Source organism: Peromyscus leucopus, chromosome 9 (genome assembly GCF_004664715.2).
Source record: "Peromyscus leucopus breed LL Stock chromosome 9, UCI_PerLeu_2.1, whole genome shotgun sequence".
NCBI classification, from domain to species: Eukaryota; Metazoa; Chordata; class Mammalia; order Rodentia; family Cricetidae; genus Peromyscus; species Peromyscus leucopus.
This window is the reverse complement of record NC_051070.1, coordinates 47,670,513-47,684,479: the sequence shown is the minus strand read 5'-3', so window position 1 is coordinate 47,684,479 and position 13,967 is coordinate 47,670,513. Positions and strand designations below refer to the sequence as shown.

Here is a 13,967-nt window from a genome sequence, read left to right as displayed (position 1 = left end):
CTCACTCCCCCACTTCAACCAGGACTCAGCTTAAATGTTCCATTCTCAGAAATCTGTTCTTTGGCTCCCCTCCATAAAGCAGTGTGTGCGCATGCCAGCAGGCGTCCTTCTCTGCACAGTAGCTCAGTCACAGTACCTGTAACCAGCTGGGCAAATCACATGACACAGCAGGGGCCGTAGCCCACCCCACCCCCTCCATGCTTAGGATGGTTCCTTGTACTCAGGATGTTCACCGAGAGCAGCAGCAAACCGGTGGTCTAGACGCGCCTGCCTCTACCAGGTCACCTGCCTCTGCCAACCCATTCCCACTCCAGCGGTCAGCCACACAATACTCATGCCAGGACCCCCTCACACACTGCATGTCACAGACATGCTGTCCTGAAGTCACCTGGGCTTCAAGAGCTGCATTCCCTTTCCCTGTGAGCTCTCGTGGCAGCCTGCACTGGCCCCAAATGGTAGACACTCGGGGCTTGCTTAACTGATCTCCCCCAACCCAGGTGCCCAGTAAGCCAGGCTCCTTATCCCCACCAAGAGGGACGCCAGGGGCAGCAAATCCTCACTGTGGCTCTTTGTACCATGTTCAACTCACCAAGGAGTATGGGAAGGGAGCTTGTCCCTCCAACTCTACTGTTTAAAAAGGACAAAAAGATTAATACAGAAATGTGTTTCCATGAAAACTATGTTAAATGCTCTTTTAAATGCTCGATAAGAAAATAACTTCTTAAAAACCTGCTTTCAGTACAATGGGAACCAAACATGCAAAATGTTTGGAGACTGTGTAGAATATTTTTAAAGAGGATCAACCTTTTAGAAACTGCCAAAACTGAACAGTAAGAAATAAACTATGGGGCTGGGGATATGGCTCAGTTGGCAGAGTGCTTGCCTTCCATGTACTAGGTCCTGGGTTCAAATCCTAGCACTGCATTAACTAGGAGGTGAGGCATGTGCCTGTAATTCTAACACTCCAGAAGTAGTCAGTGGGATCAGGGGATCAATGCCAGTCTGAGCTACAAGAGATCCTATTTCAATATACAAATGAATAATTTAAAACTAAATGCAATTTAAGTAGAAATAATCACAGAGCCCCAGTCACCAGACCTTAAAAGAAAGGCTTTTTCCTGTATCTTAAATAACACGTTATCAGACATTTATATTTTACATTAAAATAGCATGTCCAAGGTACATTGACTTTTTCGGAAAAGTTAACCCTTGAGTGAGCCCATTTTTTTCACTCAGCAGCTCTTGAGTTGGGCCAAGTGCAGCACCCATTGTTCTGTAGTGAGCATGCAGCTGCACCCCTGCCCCCTCAAGGCTGTGCAGGCTGCACCTCACCTCTGCTTGTCATCCAGCCGTGGGCTGGCACGCAACAGACTCATAACAATACCTATTGAGTGGAGAAATGGAGAAATAGGCCGCCGGGATTCCAGCTCCCTCCTTTCCATTTCCAAAGGCCTTGCTTCCCCTGCCCGCCCCCCCCCAGCATCCGCCCCTTACCTGATCCCTCCAACCCTGTAGCACCTCAATAGACGGACTGGTGCAGTCACCCAGCTGAAAGCATTCTCATACGCTTGTTGAACAGCAAGTCAGAAGATGGCAGAGAAGTGCACTACCATTACCTACCTCATATCAACTCTGCTACAGCCCCAAGAGCCAGAGCCAAAAGAAGTCGTAAGACGGGTTTCCACTTTCAGGAGGTTAAGACTAGACACCGAATGGACCCGGGCAAAGATGAAGGTAAAAATGGCAATGTGTTGGTGCGTTCACTGTGAACAGGCTTTTTGTTTCTGTTTTCGGGTCCGGTGAGGCGCACACGTCATCAGAGAGCTGTCGATGCCAATATATAAAGCAGACACAAACAAGAAAAAATGTTCTCAATATGTGGAGCCCCAGCTGCCTGTGTAGGCTGTTGGAACATTGACTAGAGGCCTGGTTGAGCGTCTTCTCCCTGTAGGACCTGGATTAAGTAAGCAATTAAATGTAAGGATCGGAATAAAGAAACTGCATCACAGGACTGGAGAGATGGCTAAGAGAATGTACTGCTCTTCCAGGAGACCTGAGTTCAAGTCCCAACACCCAATTCAGGCAACCCAACTGCCCTTAAATCCAGCTCTGGGTACCTCACATCTCTGGCCTTGTCAGACACCCACACACATGGCATTCACGCACACACGCGAACGCATGCATGCGCGCGCGCGCGCGCGCGCGCGCGCGCGCACACACACACACACACACACACACACACTTTAAAATTTAATAATAATAATAATAATAAACTATGTAATAGAATAGGTAGTTTCCTTGGTAATAAATTAGAATCACTATTTTTAAAAAAACAGTTACACAGTGAATAGATACATAAACTGTAGTACATGCATAGAATGGAGCTAGGAGGCTGAGGCAGGAGGATCATGAGTAAGAAGTCAGTCTGGGTTATATATCAAGACCTGACAGAAAGAAAGAGGAGGGATGGGAGGGAAAGAGGCAGGGAGAGATGGAAGGAATGAAGAAAAGAAGAAGAGATGGAGGAAGAGAGGAGGAAAGGAGAGGAAGAGGGAGGAAAGGAAAACAGAAAAAAGAGAAACGTGAGCGGTCAAGCTGAGGAGAGAATGAGGAAACTTGAGTTCATCTTACTAAGTGGAGGGAGCCAGCATGGCAAGACAGCATGGACCAACCGTCGTCTTGCATTCCGGGAAAGTGACGGCTATGGAGAGCATAAAATAATGGGTAGCTGCAGGGGATATTTAGAGTCAGGGGATAGGAAGAGCAGAGGATTTTCAGGGTCGTGAAGCCACCCGCTGGGGACCACACTTTCAACGCGTACATTTTTGAGGGAGTAAGATCCAAACCACAGCATCGGCTAATGGCATAGAATCCTCTCTCCAGGCCACTGAGGCGACGAAGTCAGGACGGTACTCATAAGCCACCGCAAGCAAGCAGCTGAGCAAGCAGACGCCCGTTTCTTGCTCATGTCACATCCATTTCCCTTCATCTCAAAGCTCTTTTGAGTGGTTTTCCTAGGAGATGGGTCTCAGAGATCTGGGTCCTTCTATCAGTGGTCTTTATCATCCCAGAGTTCTGGTGTCTACTTGCCTTGACAGAATTCCCAAAGCCAGAGCCACATTTAAATCCCATCAAGGAAGACTACTCACACGACCCCCACGTAGCTGCAAGGGAGCTGGGCAGGAGATTCCTGCTGGGTGTCCAGAGCGGAATGTTATCCATTTGTACTCAGAGGGAAACCAGCCAGCAGTGTTCATATGACCCTGGCGGCTTTATTTATGGCGAAGTGGAAGAGAATGAAAAGGGAGCACTGGCCACCATAGCGCGTCTTCCAGCCTCCATGCACGCTCCACAGCCTCCGTCTCTCAGTCCTACGTGTAGAAGGAAGGTATAGGCAACCCAACCCAACCCAACTTCTGCGGACAGGGCAAAGGGCTCTCTGGGTTACACAGACCATAATAGGGTTAGAAGCCTCACTAGATTCTGGCTTCCCCACTCCCCCACCCCTGGCCTCACTAAACTAAAGGAAACATTCTCCAATAAGCCTAATCAACTCACATAGCCCTTCCAAACACCCGCGGGGTCTCTGCAATGACTGGGCACACAATAGCCCACTGAGCCAACCTCAGCAAACATCATATAAACTAGGTCCTCCTGCTCCAAGGCATTTATTTAGTAACAACGATGGTATCGCCAAATGTACCATATCCATTGCCCAATGTAAGCTTTGGCGTCAAAGAAGAAATCATATTGGCCCCTGAAAATATTAACATGAAAATGAAATAGCTTCATTCCCGGGAAAACAGCTAAAACAATATCTGGACCTCATTGTTTTCACTGCTCATAAAAGGGAAGAAGGGGGTGGGGTCATGAAGAAGAAGGGAAAAATCATAGTTAGCATTCAGATCCAGGAAAGAACTTTACAAGGAATAAACAAAGAACTAGAATAATTAAAACATAAACCAGTGTGTAGAAAAAAAAAAAAAAAAAACTAGTTAGGCAAGCAGCCTTTCTGGCAAGATTGATCCAGGGGAAAAAAAGTTTTTAAGTATAAAAAGAACGAAGACATAAGGACAGAGGAAGTCGAGATTTTTTTTTTTTTAACATGCAAGCTTTGTATGGCAATAAATGCAAAGTTTTACATAAAATGATAATTTCCTAGAAAAATCTAATCTACTAAAACTAATTCAAGAACAAGCTTAAAAAACAAAACAAAACTAAACTTACTGGTGTTGTGGGTTGAGTTGTGTTTCCTTAAAAGGACATGTCAATGTCCTAACCTCCAGGGCCGTAGAGTATGGCCTCATCTGGAAAGAGCATCCCTAGGGATGCAATTAGTCAAATAAAGATGAAGGTGTGCTGGAGTAGGCAATGAGTAGATAGGTCCCTAACCACTTACAGGAAGCCATGAAAGGACACCTTACCTCACAGAAACAGAGGCAGAGACTGGGGTGATGTGTGTCAGAGATGGTGGGATCACCAAGCACACAGGAGGAGCCTTTCTCCAAGGTTTGATAGACTTTTTTTTTTTTGGTTTTCCGAGACAGGGTTTCTCTGTGTAGCTTTGCACCTTTCCTGAAACTCACTCTGTAGCCCAGGCTGGCCTCGAACTCACAGAGATCCGCCTGGCTCTGCCTCCCGAGTGCTGGGATTAAAGGCGTGCGCCACCACCGCCCAGCTGGTTTGAGAGACTTCACCCACACCTTCATTTCATACACATTTGCCTCTGCAATGGCGAGAGTATATTTCTCTTTTTAAAGATTTATTTACATATGTGAGTGATTTGCCTGCATGTACGTATGTGCACCATGTGCATGTCTAGTACTTGTGAAGGTTAAAAGATGGTGTTGGAGCCCTCGGAACCAGAGTTGCAATTAGTTGTGAGCCACCATATGGGTTCTGGGAATGAACTGGGTCCTCTGCAAGAGCAACTAGTGCTCTTGATGGCTAAGCCACCTTCCCGGGCTAGGCAGCAGCGTATCTTGGGTATGGGTGCTCAGAGCACGTAGATGCAGGGACCAAGCATGCTAGTGACGTGACTCCTTGTCTCTTCTTCCCAGGCACATCAAGGTGATGGAAAATTAATTGCCTACCACAGTGGGAGAAGTTTCCGTGTTCTCTTTCCTAATTGCACAGGCCAGATATAGTATCCCCTAGGGAAGAAGGGATGCTCACGTTGACACCTAAGGTGTTCGCGTTTCGAGCCTAGCATGTGTTTTGACTGAGAACTGTGTCCTCTTTGGTGTCTAACCTTTCTCTGGGAGAGGGGGCTGTCCCAAGAAACTGCTTGTGCCTTAACCAACTCACAGCTATCCGTCAGGGAACCTGGCTCTGCTTATCACCCGCCAAGGAGTCGCAAAGGTCACGTACATTGTTCTGGAAGACTGTGTAAATAAAAAGATCCGGGGCCTTGTCAACAACTCTGGCCATGCCACCTTCTACAATGAGGATGGAGGGCTCTGGTAAGTTTGGGTCTTCGGACGCTGCCACTGAGGCCATGTGGAAGCTGTAGGGTGGCCATCTGGTCCCTGTCTCCTAATTGTGCGTGTTAGAAACATGAGAAGGGGTTCCATGAAGGACTGGAACAGAACCTGCCCTCAGAGAAGGCGTCATAGCATTCCCCAGAGTAAAAGAGCAATCACGGCCTCTGTGGCCACAGGCCACTGACTTTACCTCTAAACACTTCCCAAGAGCCCAACCTGGTGAGAACTGTCCCAGAATGCCCTGGGGCCCACTATTTTAGGAGCCTAGGAATGAGGCCTAGGGACATACACGTCATATGCAGAATCCAGAGTCAAAAGGCATATTCTAAATATTTCATTAAGATCTAACTTGTTTCTTAAGTCTCTAGTTCTGGTAAAGCTTTCTCTCTCCAGTTCAAGGGTGCTGGGTCCCCTCAAACTGTCTCTTAGCCTTTCTAAGTGCTCAGTACTTCCTGTTCCAACGGAAGAGATGACAGTGTGGAGGAAACGTATTATCCTGGGCTAACCTGTTTTCATCAAAACCAAATGTGCTCTTATTTCTAAGTCTACCCTCATCCACCTGGCCTTGGCTTTCCATGCCATCTCCTGGTTGGCTCATTTCCCCTTGAGAGCTGTCTGCTCTCCTCTGACGGTCCCCTGTGCAGAACATGCCGTCTGCAAAGTCAGCTCCCCGGCGGCGCAACGGAGCACAGGGCCCTGAGGCAAACAACGCCCATCTTGAATGGTCGCCAATCTTGTCTGGTGACATGCAGTGGGGCCTCTTCTCTCTAAAGTTTTAAGGCCAGAAGAAAACTGGAAAAAATCAAGGACCTGGTCACTGTAGGTGAAGAAACTTGGACCCGAAGGATGATAGCCACTTGCCCTGAGTTGTACATAAAATTAGAGGCACCAGATCTTAGGACATTTACTCTTCCTGATAAAAAGTTAGTCTAAAAGTCATCGACTAGCAGCGATAACCCCGAGGTGTGTTAACACCCAGAGGGCAGAGGGATGGTCAGAGCAGGGGTGAGAGCTGACTCCATCCTCAAGAGTCTGCTCTGTGGGCCTGGGACCCACAGGGTGGGGAAGGGTGCTGCCACGCTCTCAAGGGAGCCCAGGAGCAGGGAAGGAAGCGCAGGAAAGGAGGCTGTGCTACCTGAGGCCAAGGGAAGCCATGACTGAGCCTAAAGCCAGAACCTGGACTTGGGTGCACGTTCCTTGTTGGAATCTCTCTATCCCACTGTCTCAGTTAGGGTTACTACGGCTGCAATGAAACCCCATGAGCAAAAGGCAAGTTGGGAAGTGTTTATTACATTTCCACGTCACTGTTCATCAAAGGAAGTCAGGGCAGGAGCTCAAACAGGGCAGGAACCTGGAGGCAGGAGCTGATGCAGAGGCCATGCAGGGGGGCTGCTTACTGGCTTGCTCCTCATGGCTTGCTCAGCCTGCTTTCTTATAGAACCCAGGACCACCAGTCCAGAGGTAGCACCACCCACAGTGGACTGGGCCCTCCTCCCCCATTAACTGCTGATTAAGAAAATGCCCTACAGGCTTGCCTACAACCGGATCTTATGGAGGCATTTTTCTCAGCTGAGGTTCCCACCTCTTAGATGACTTTAGCTTGTGTCAAGTTGACAGAAAACTATCCAGCACACTGACCCTGTGGGCCCAGGCGGAAAAGGGAGAGTGGGAGGGGCGGGGCGGGGCGGGGCGGGGGCCATGACCCAGGAGAGCTGTATCCCAGGACCCAGCACCAGACATGGTTTCTGACCCATCTCCTTCCCCCAGGTTAAGCCTGAGCAAACTCCTGGGCTACTACTTTCCCAACGGCAAGCGTCAGAAGGCCTGGAACTGGTGGAATCTGAGCATCCACGTGCACGCGCCCCCTATCATGCGCATCACTTTGCAAGTCAACAAGTACGTCCATATCCAAATAAGGAGCCAGGCGAAGGTCCTCTTCTGTTTCTTCCCCCCCAAGCAGAAGAAGATTTGCTTAAACATGGGCACCAAGTTCAAGGTAACGGCTTCACTCCCTCCCCCGACCAGACACCAGTGAAAGGGAATACGAGAAGGGATCGGGGTGAGGGAAAATATACAGCCTCCAAGAACGCACACTTGATGGCCGGCTTCCTCCAGCCAGGCTGCACCATCATGTTCAGAATCCACCAAGGGATTGATCCGCATCTGAAAATCACCGTCGCACATACAAACGTGTGCTTCAGTACTCTCCGAGGTGATTCTCAGTCCAATCAAGAGGACAATCCTGTCTTAGTGTTTCTGTTGCTATGACAAAACACCATGACCAAAGCAACTCATTTGGGGAGGAAAGGGTTTGTTTGGCTCACACTTCCACAGCACTGCTCATCACTGAGGGAAGTCAGGACGGGAGCTCAAGCAGGGCAGGAACCTGGAGGCAGGAGCTGGTGCAGAGGCCAAGGAGGGGGGCTGCTTACTGGGTTGCTCCTCATAGCTTGCTCACCTTGCTTTCTTATAGAACCCAGGGCCAGCAGCCCAGGGGTAGCACCACTCACAATGGGCTGGGCTCTCCCCCCCCCCCCCCGGCCCCCCATCAATTACTAATTAAGAAATGCACTAAGTTAGCAAAAAACTACCCAGCGCAACAACAAAGGTTAACCACGGTCTCAGTTAGGGTTTCAATGGCTGTGAAGAGACACCATGACGATAGCAACTTTTATAAAGGAAACCATTTAATTGGGGCTGGCTTGCAGTTCAGAGGTTTAGTCCATTGGCATTATGGCAGGAGGCATGGCAGTGTGCAGGCGGACGGAGGCAAGAGTTCTACAGTCGGATGGGCGGGCAGCATGAAACCGAGACACCCCGGACCAAAGCCGAGCTTCTTAAAGCTCAAAACCCGCCCCCAGTGACACACTTCCTCCAACAAGGCCACACCTACTCCACCAAGACCACACCTTCTAATAGTGCCACTTCCTGAGTCGGGGGGGGGGGGGGGGGGCTGTTTTCATTCAGACCACTACCATCTTGCCTTCTTTTCCTCATACTCCGCCAATATACAAATGCTTCCGGGTAACAGGCCAGCACCTCAGGGTTGCACACCAGAGAAACCAACGCACCAAAGAGCTGCCTGTGAAACAGACTCACGCTGTCAACACGCACTGCCCCACTTATTCACAGCAGCCCTGTGGGAAATTAAGGCCAGATGCAAGACAGGAGATTTAGGCTCTTTGGTCCTCCCCCCAAAAGCACTGTCCTCACATACGCACCCCAAAATGGCTCAGAACAGCAGCACAGACACAAGAGCTGGCTCACCTCCAGCTCTGCTGGAAAGCAGCGTCATCCGCAGGTCACGTGACCACAGGAGCCGGCCAGGTGGCCACTTGGGTCCCAGCAAGAAGGTCACAGGTAGCGGGGCTAGGGAATGAGATCCGCCCTCAAGGGTGAGGGTCCCAGAGACCTTCATCTTGGCCACAGTGGGGCTAAGCCCTGGGTGGGGACACGGCATCTGAGCAGGGTCGGTCCTCACCCAGCCTTCCACACACCCCGCAGTTTCTAAACCTGAAACTACTTCAAGTCATGAAGAAGAAGGCAGTCCTGGAGACAGACCCCCGCCCAACGTCGTGGAAGATCCAGGCTCTTCTGGGGAAAATGAGCAAGAGTCTGAACTTCCTGACCCTGTCCGACTTGGAAGACTTCACGGAGGTCGTCCAGGTGGCGCTCAACAACCTCAGTGCAAGGAAATCTCGAATCTGGGTTTAGGGCAGCCACCACTGGGTGGTCCCGGGCCTCCACCGCATGTCTTGGGAAATGAGAGACCTCGGGAGCTGCAGGGACCCCACAAAGACCCGTTTATGGCTTTGAGAGTCAGCCTGTCGTTCAGGACCTGTCCCAGCTCCTTTGCTGAGGGTAAAAAAAAAAAAAGGTGGGGATGGGTAAACAGAATCTGTGCCTGGGCACAGAGAAGGCTTAGTAGTCAGCCCTGACACATCATCGCGGTAAGTAACATTGGTCACCATCTGTCCCCCTTGTTCCTGTCCCAGCTGTACGGAAATTCCCCGGCTGTCAGTACTTGCTGTCCCTGAAGACATAGACCACCAGGCTCTGTCCATCATTATCTGTGTGTCTTTGGCAAGCAGCGTTCCCCCTTAGTTTCTCCATCTGTAAAATGGGACTACAAAGAGTTCCTGCTGTGACAGAGTCGAGAGTATCGAATTCATCCGTGCAGGGCGTATCCCAGGGAGTGAACCCCCACAGCCAGCCTCACTCAATTACTCGAACCTTGCCCCCTCCACCTCCAGTGTGCGTCTCTTGGTTAAGGCTGGGGGTCTGCGTTTCCCTTGGCTGACAGGGTCAGTCCCCATCCTCTGTCCTAGGACTTTTTTGTCATGATTCTAACTGCCATTTGCCAAGCCCGTGCCATGAGCTAGTTGGGCCACTTGGCTCTGTGTCGGAGGCCAGGAGAGGCACAATGACTCCCTCGACAGCCTATAAGCTACCTGTCTATGAGGTGACATCACCCTCGTAACTGCACCCCATCTCAGAGTATCTCCAAACCTCAAGGTGACCCCAGAACACTCCTACCCTTCCTCCACTTTGTTGCAGGACCCACACCCATCCCAGTCCAGACTGGGGCCCTCTGGAAGACTGTCCCAGCCATCAAGCTGCTGCGGACATCGCACCGGTCACACCCCACTCCCGGCCTTGGCACATTTGGGGAACGGTGCAGAATACTGTTGCTTATGCCAGGCTGAGAAGGCAGTAGAAAACTCTCACTCCAGGACCCTACTGTTTCTGCACTGCCCGGAGGGCCGTCACTAACACTGACCCCATCACAGACGGCCACTTGTCCACCCAGCTCCGTCACAGCAAAAGAAAACCTAGACAGAAACCCAATACCAGTCTGCACTTAGTTCCCTAAACAAGAAGCTGAACTGAGGCCCACAGAACCCACAAATTCACTCCTCAGATAGCAAGGGCTCTTTGGGTCATTAACTCGGTAGCTAGACCGAAGCAGGAAGTGTGTCGTCTCCTAGCTAAAAACACTTCACCAAAGAAGTAGTAGTGACTTCTGAATCAGAGCCCTTCCGTCCTGGGGTACCCAGCCTGTCCTAAAGAGGCTTTCTGGACATCTCAGTTCACAGGCTTCTGTCCCCTGAGCACTCTGGAAGACCCTAGTGGTCTCTGGCTCACCCTGCTTCAGAAGAGAGGGGCAGAGGCAAGCTTGGGTAGAAATCGCCTTACAATGGCGTATCCACCTGGAAAAAAAAAAATGGCATTGCTGGATGCAGCCAGCGTGAAGGAAATCTTCTTCAGCTTTGGGTGAGCTGCTCCATCATGCAAGTGTCGGGGTGGGACCACAGCTCCTTCCATTAAAACAGTGGGTGACCCAGGGACAGCCCGTCGATCCAGCTCACAATCGCGCAAACTGAAGGCAAAAGGCACTTAACAAAACACAAAATAACCCTGTGGTTTTTTTTTATCCTGGCTGCTGGATTCAGACGCCTTCGGTCCAATCCAGTGTGGCAAGGGAGGGTCGAATTCTATAAACAAAGCTCCGTGATACCAAGCCCGGGGTGGAGCAGTTTGTAGAAAAGTCGGAGTTGAGCTCGGTGGCCCCCCCACAAAGTGCCTTTTATACAGACATGGAGTCCCCATTCTTCCCAGGATGACCTTAACCCCAGGCTCAACCAAGAACACCCACCACCTCTCAGCCCAGCCTGGCAACTAGCCATTCTCCAGTGTGAGCAGTGACATCTAAGTGCCACCTCCGTGTCCTACGGCCCTGATGATTTCCCACCCACCCACCGGGTGCCACCCACTCCCACCAGTGTCACCCCCCCACCGACCATCCCCTGAGCAGCTGGAGTGGGAAGGTGGCGCTCAGAGGAGCCACACGGGCACTTCTGTGGGACCGCCACACCGTATTGGTGAGTGGCGTCACTGCAGAGACAGAGCACGGTCACAGGTAACGAGCTGTGACAAACATGGCACTGTGTTGGCATCCCCACACACCATCACCAGCACTTCAGTGACTGCTCGGCACCACATCGGTGCTCCGTGTATGTAGACCCCTTTTTACTGCGCTCTGGATCTTAAACCCCTTGTCCCGCCCTGAACTGCATCCAAGGCTCGGTCTCCAGCCTGATGCACTATTGGGAGGTAGAGCAGCTTTTCAGAGGTGGGGCCCAGTGCAAGGAAGTTGGGTAACTGGGACGTGTCCTCTAAAGAGAGATTGGAACCCTGGCCCCTCCTCTCCTTACTTCCTTGATGCACCAAACAAGCAGTTTTGCTACGTCGTTCATTTCCCACCATGACGCTCAGCCCACCACAGGCCCAAAGAGACGGCACCAAGCAAGCGTGGGCTGAAGCCATGACCCAAAACAATCGCTCCTTTTGCCTCAGGACCCCACACACTTGTTAGGACGACCTAAGGGTCTTCCGACATTGCCTCTGTCCCCTGACGAAGATGCGGGGTATGCGGCAGTAGATCCCGGCAACCTGTTGTGTTGGAAAGGGGGTACTATCTAGTTTGTTATGGCCAAGTGTGTCCGCCTTAGCTAACATTTCATGTATTTGGGAAGACCATATATACTGTAACTTCAGAGTATCTAATTTACTAATGGGAAAATTCAGGAAAATCCAGACTTTGGATTATTATTAAGATAGCTAGCCTCTTTAAAACAGAAGTCAAAGGGAAGGAGGGAGGGAGGGAGGGAGGGAGGGAGGGAGGGAGGGAGGGAGGGAGGGAGGGAGGGAGGGAGGGAGGGAGGGGGAACTTGTCACCAAAAAAGTTGAGGTGATCAAATCAAAAGGAACTGAAGAAGGGCAGGGGAAACAGGTCAAGTGGTTACCAGGCAAGCCTGAGGAACTGAGTTCAGATCTCCAGCACTCACAGAAACGCCGAGCAGATGTCCTGGTCCAACTATAATCCTGGGACTTGCAAAAGAATATTCTTATTCTTTAAGAGATTGATGCTAAAATATTTAGGAGCAAAATGTTTTAAGTACAACTTGAAAACACTCCAGCAAACTAATGTGTGGTTCTACACACTAATTAAAAATTAAGTGTGTGTTGCCGGGCGGTGGTGGTGCAGCCGGGCGGTGGTGGCGCACGCCTTTAATCCCAGCACTCGGGAGGCAGAGCCAGGCGGATCTCTGTGAGTTCGAGGCCAGCCTGGGCTACCAAGTGAGCTCCAGGAAAGGCGCAAAGCTACACAGAGAAACCCTGTCTCGAAAAAAAAAAAAAAAATTAAGTGTGTAAAAGAGCCCCATCTGGTAAGAAAATTTGTCTTCAAGTATACATAGAAAACTCTGGAAGCTATATGCCGAACACTTCATGGTTTGCTCTGGGAAGGGGCGCTCACTGATGAGACGTTCATGCTTTGTATCGGAATTCAAACACTACAGGTGACTAGTCGTGAGCTCTGTTTGCGTAGCTGGAAAATGTCTCTTGAAGCTGTATTTTTTTTTAAAGGGAAATTAAGGCCTTGGTCAGGTGACTGTATAACCGGATGCCTCTGTGCTGGATTCTACGGGCCTCACCCTTTTCACAAGGGTTCCCACTGCAGCAAGGTGTGGCAGGCAGCATGCCACTGTACCACCACTTCCACGAAAAGCAGATGACTACTGAACAGGAGGCCAGCCTCGGCTACATAGTGAAACCCTGTCTCAAAGTCAACCTAGAAGACAGAAAGCGCCCCAGAGGGAAAAAATCCAAGTTCCTCTGTCCTGAATAGGGTCCAGCGCCAACATCTCCAGGTCCCTCTAACCCAGCGGTTCTCAGCCTTCCTGATGCTTCAACCCTTTAATGCAGTTCCTCATGTTGTGCTGACCCCCAGCCATAGAAGTATTCTTGTCACTACTTCATAACTGTAATTCTGTTACTGTTATGAATCATAATGTAGATATTTTTGGAGACAGTGGTTTCCCAAAGGGGTCGAAACCCGCAAGTTGAGAACCTCTGTTTTAGCCGACAGCCCCCTTTAAAAGATTGACTGTATGTCCTATTATAAGGTACCAGCATGGGAGCATTTAAAGATCTGGGGCTGTTAAGCCAGGCAGAAAATACAAATTTGTGTGTATTGTTATTACAACACTACTTAATTTCAATGCAACCATCTGTGCTGACAGTACTTGGGAAATTGGCAGTTTTACAATTAAAAAAAAAAAAAAAACCACTTTCTCTCACTCTAACTCCGATCTGGAATGTCTCCCAAATATCCATGTGTTAAAGACTTGTTCTCCAGCCCCTAGTGCTACCAAACGTAGCGGGACTGGTGGGAGGTGGGCCTTTGAAGGGGTTAGAGGACCCAGGCACACACACACATCCTTGACTTCCTTTTTTGATTCCTAACCTTTCAGGGGTATCTTCGCTGTCCCATGGTCCCCCGGCCATGGTAGGCGCCTCACCACAGGCCCCAAAGCAATGGGGACTGTAATACACAGTGTATTAGTGACTACACTGTCGTGCGCTGTCCCCCAAACTGTCCTGGGTGAGTTGCAGGCCCAGTCAGGTTGACACCCCCCCCAC

General features: G+C 50.2%; 1 protein-coding gene across 1 annotated transcript in view; it reads left to right on the top strand.

The window, feature by feature from the left end:
• Window positions 1-9,549, top strand: part of Erich6b (glutamate rich 6B) — a 51,544-nt gene extending 41,995 nt beyond the window's left edge. The window contains exons 10-14 of the mRNA XM_037208383.1: window positions 1,580-1,734; window positions 5,061-5,146; window positions 5,310-5,462; window positions 7,251-7,479; window positions 8,988-9,549. Coding sequence (XP_037064278.1) covers window positions 1,580-1,734; window positions 5,061-5,146; window positions 5,310-5,462; window positions 7,251-7,479; window positions 8,988-9,197 — 833 coding nt within the window. The 3' untranslated portion in view covers window positions 9,198-9,549. The remainder of the gene's footprint in view (window positions 1-1,579; window positions 1,735-5,060; window positions 5,147-5,309; window positions 5,463-7,250; window positions 7,480-8,987) is intronic.
• The last annotated feature ends 4,418 nt before the right edge of the window (window positions 9,550-13,967 follow it).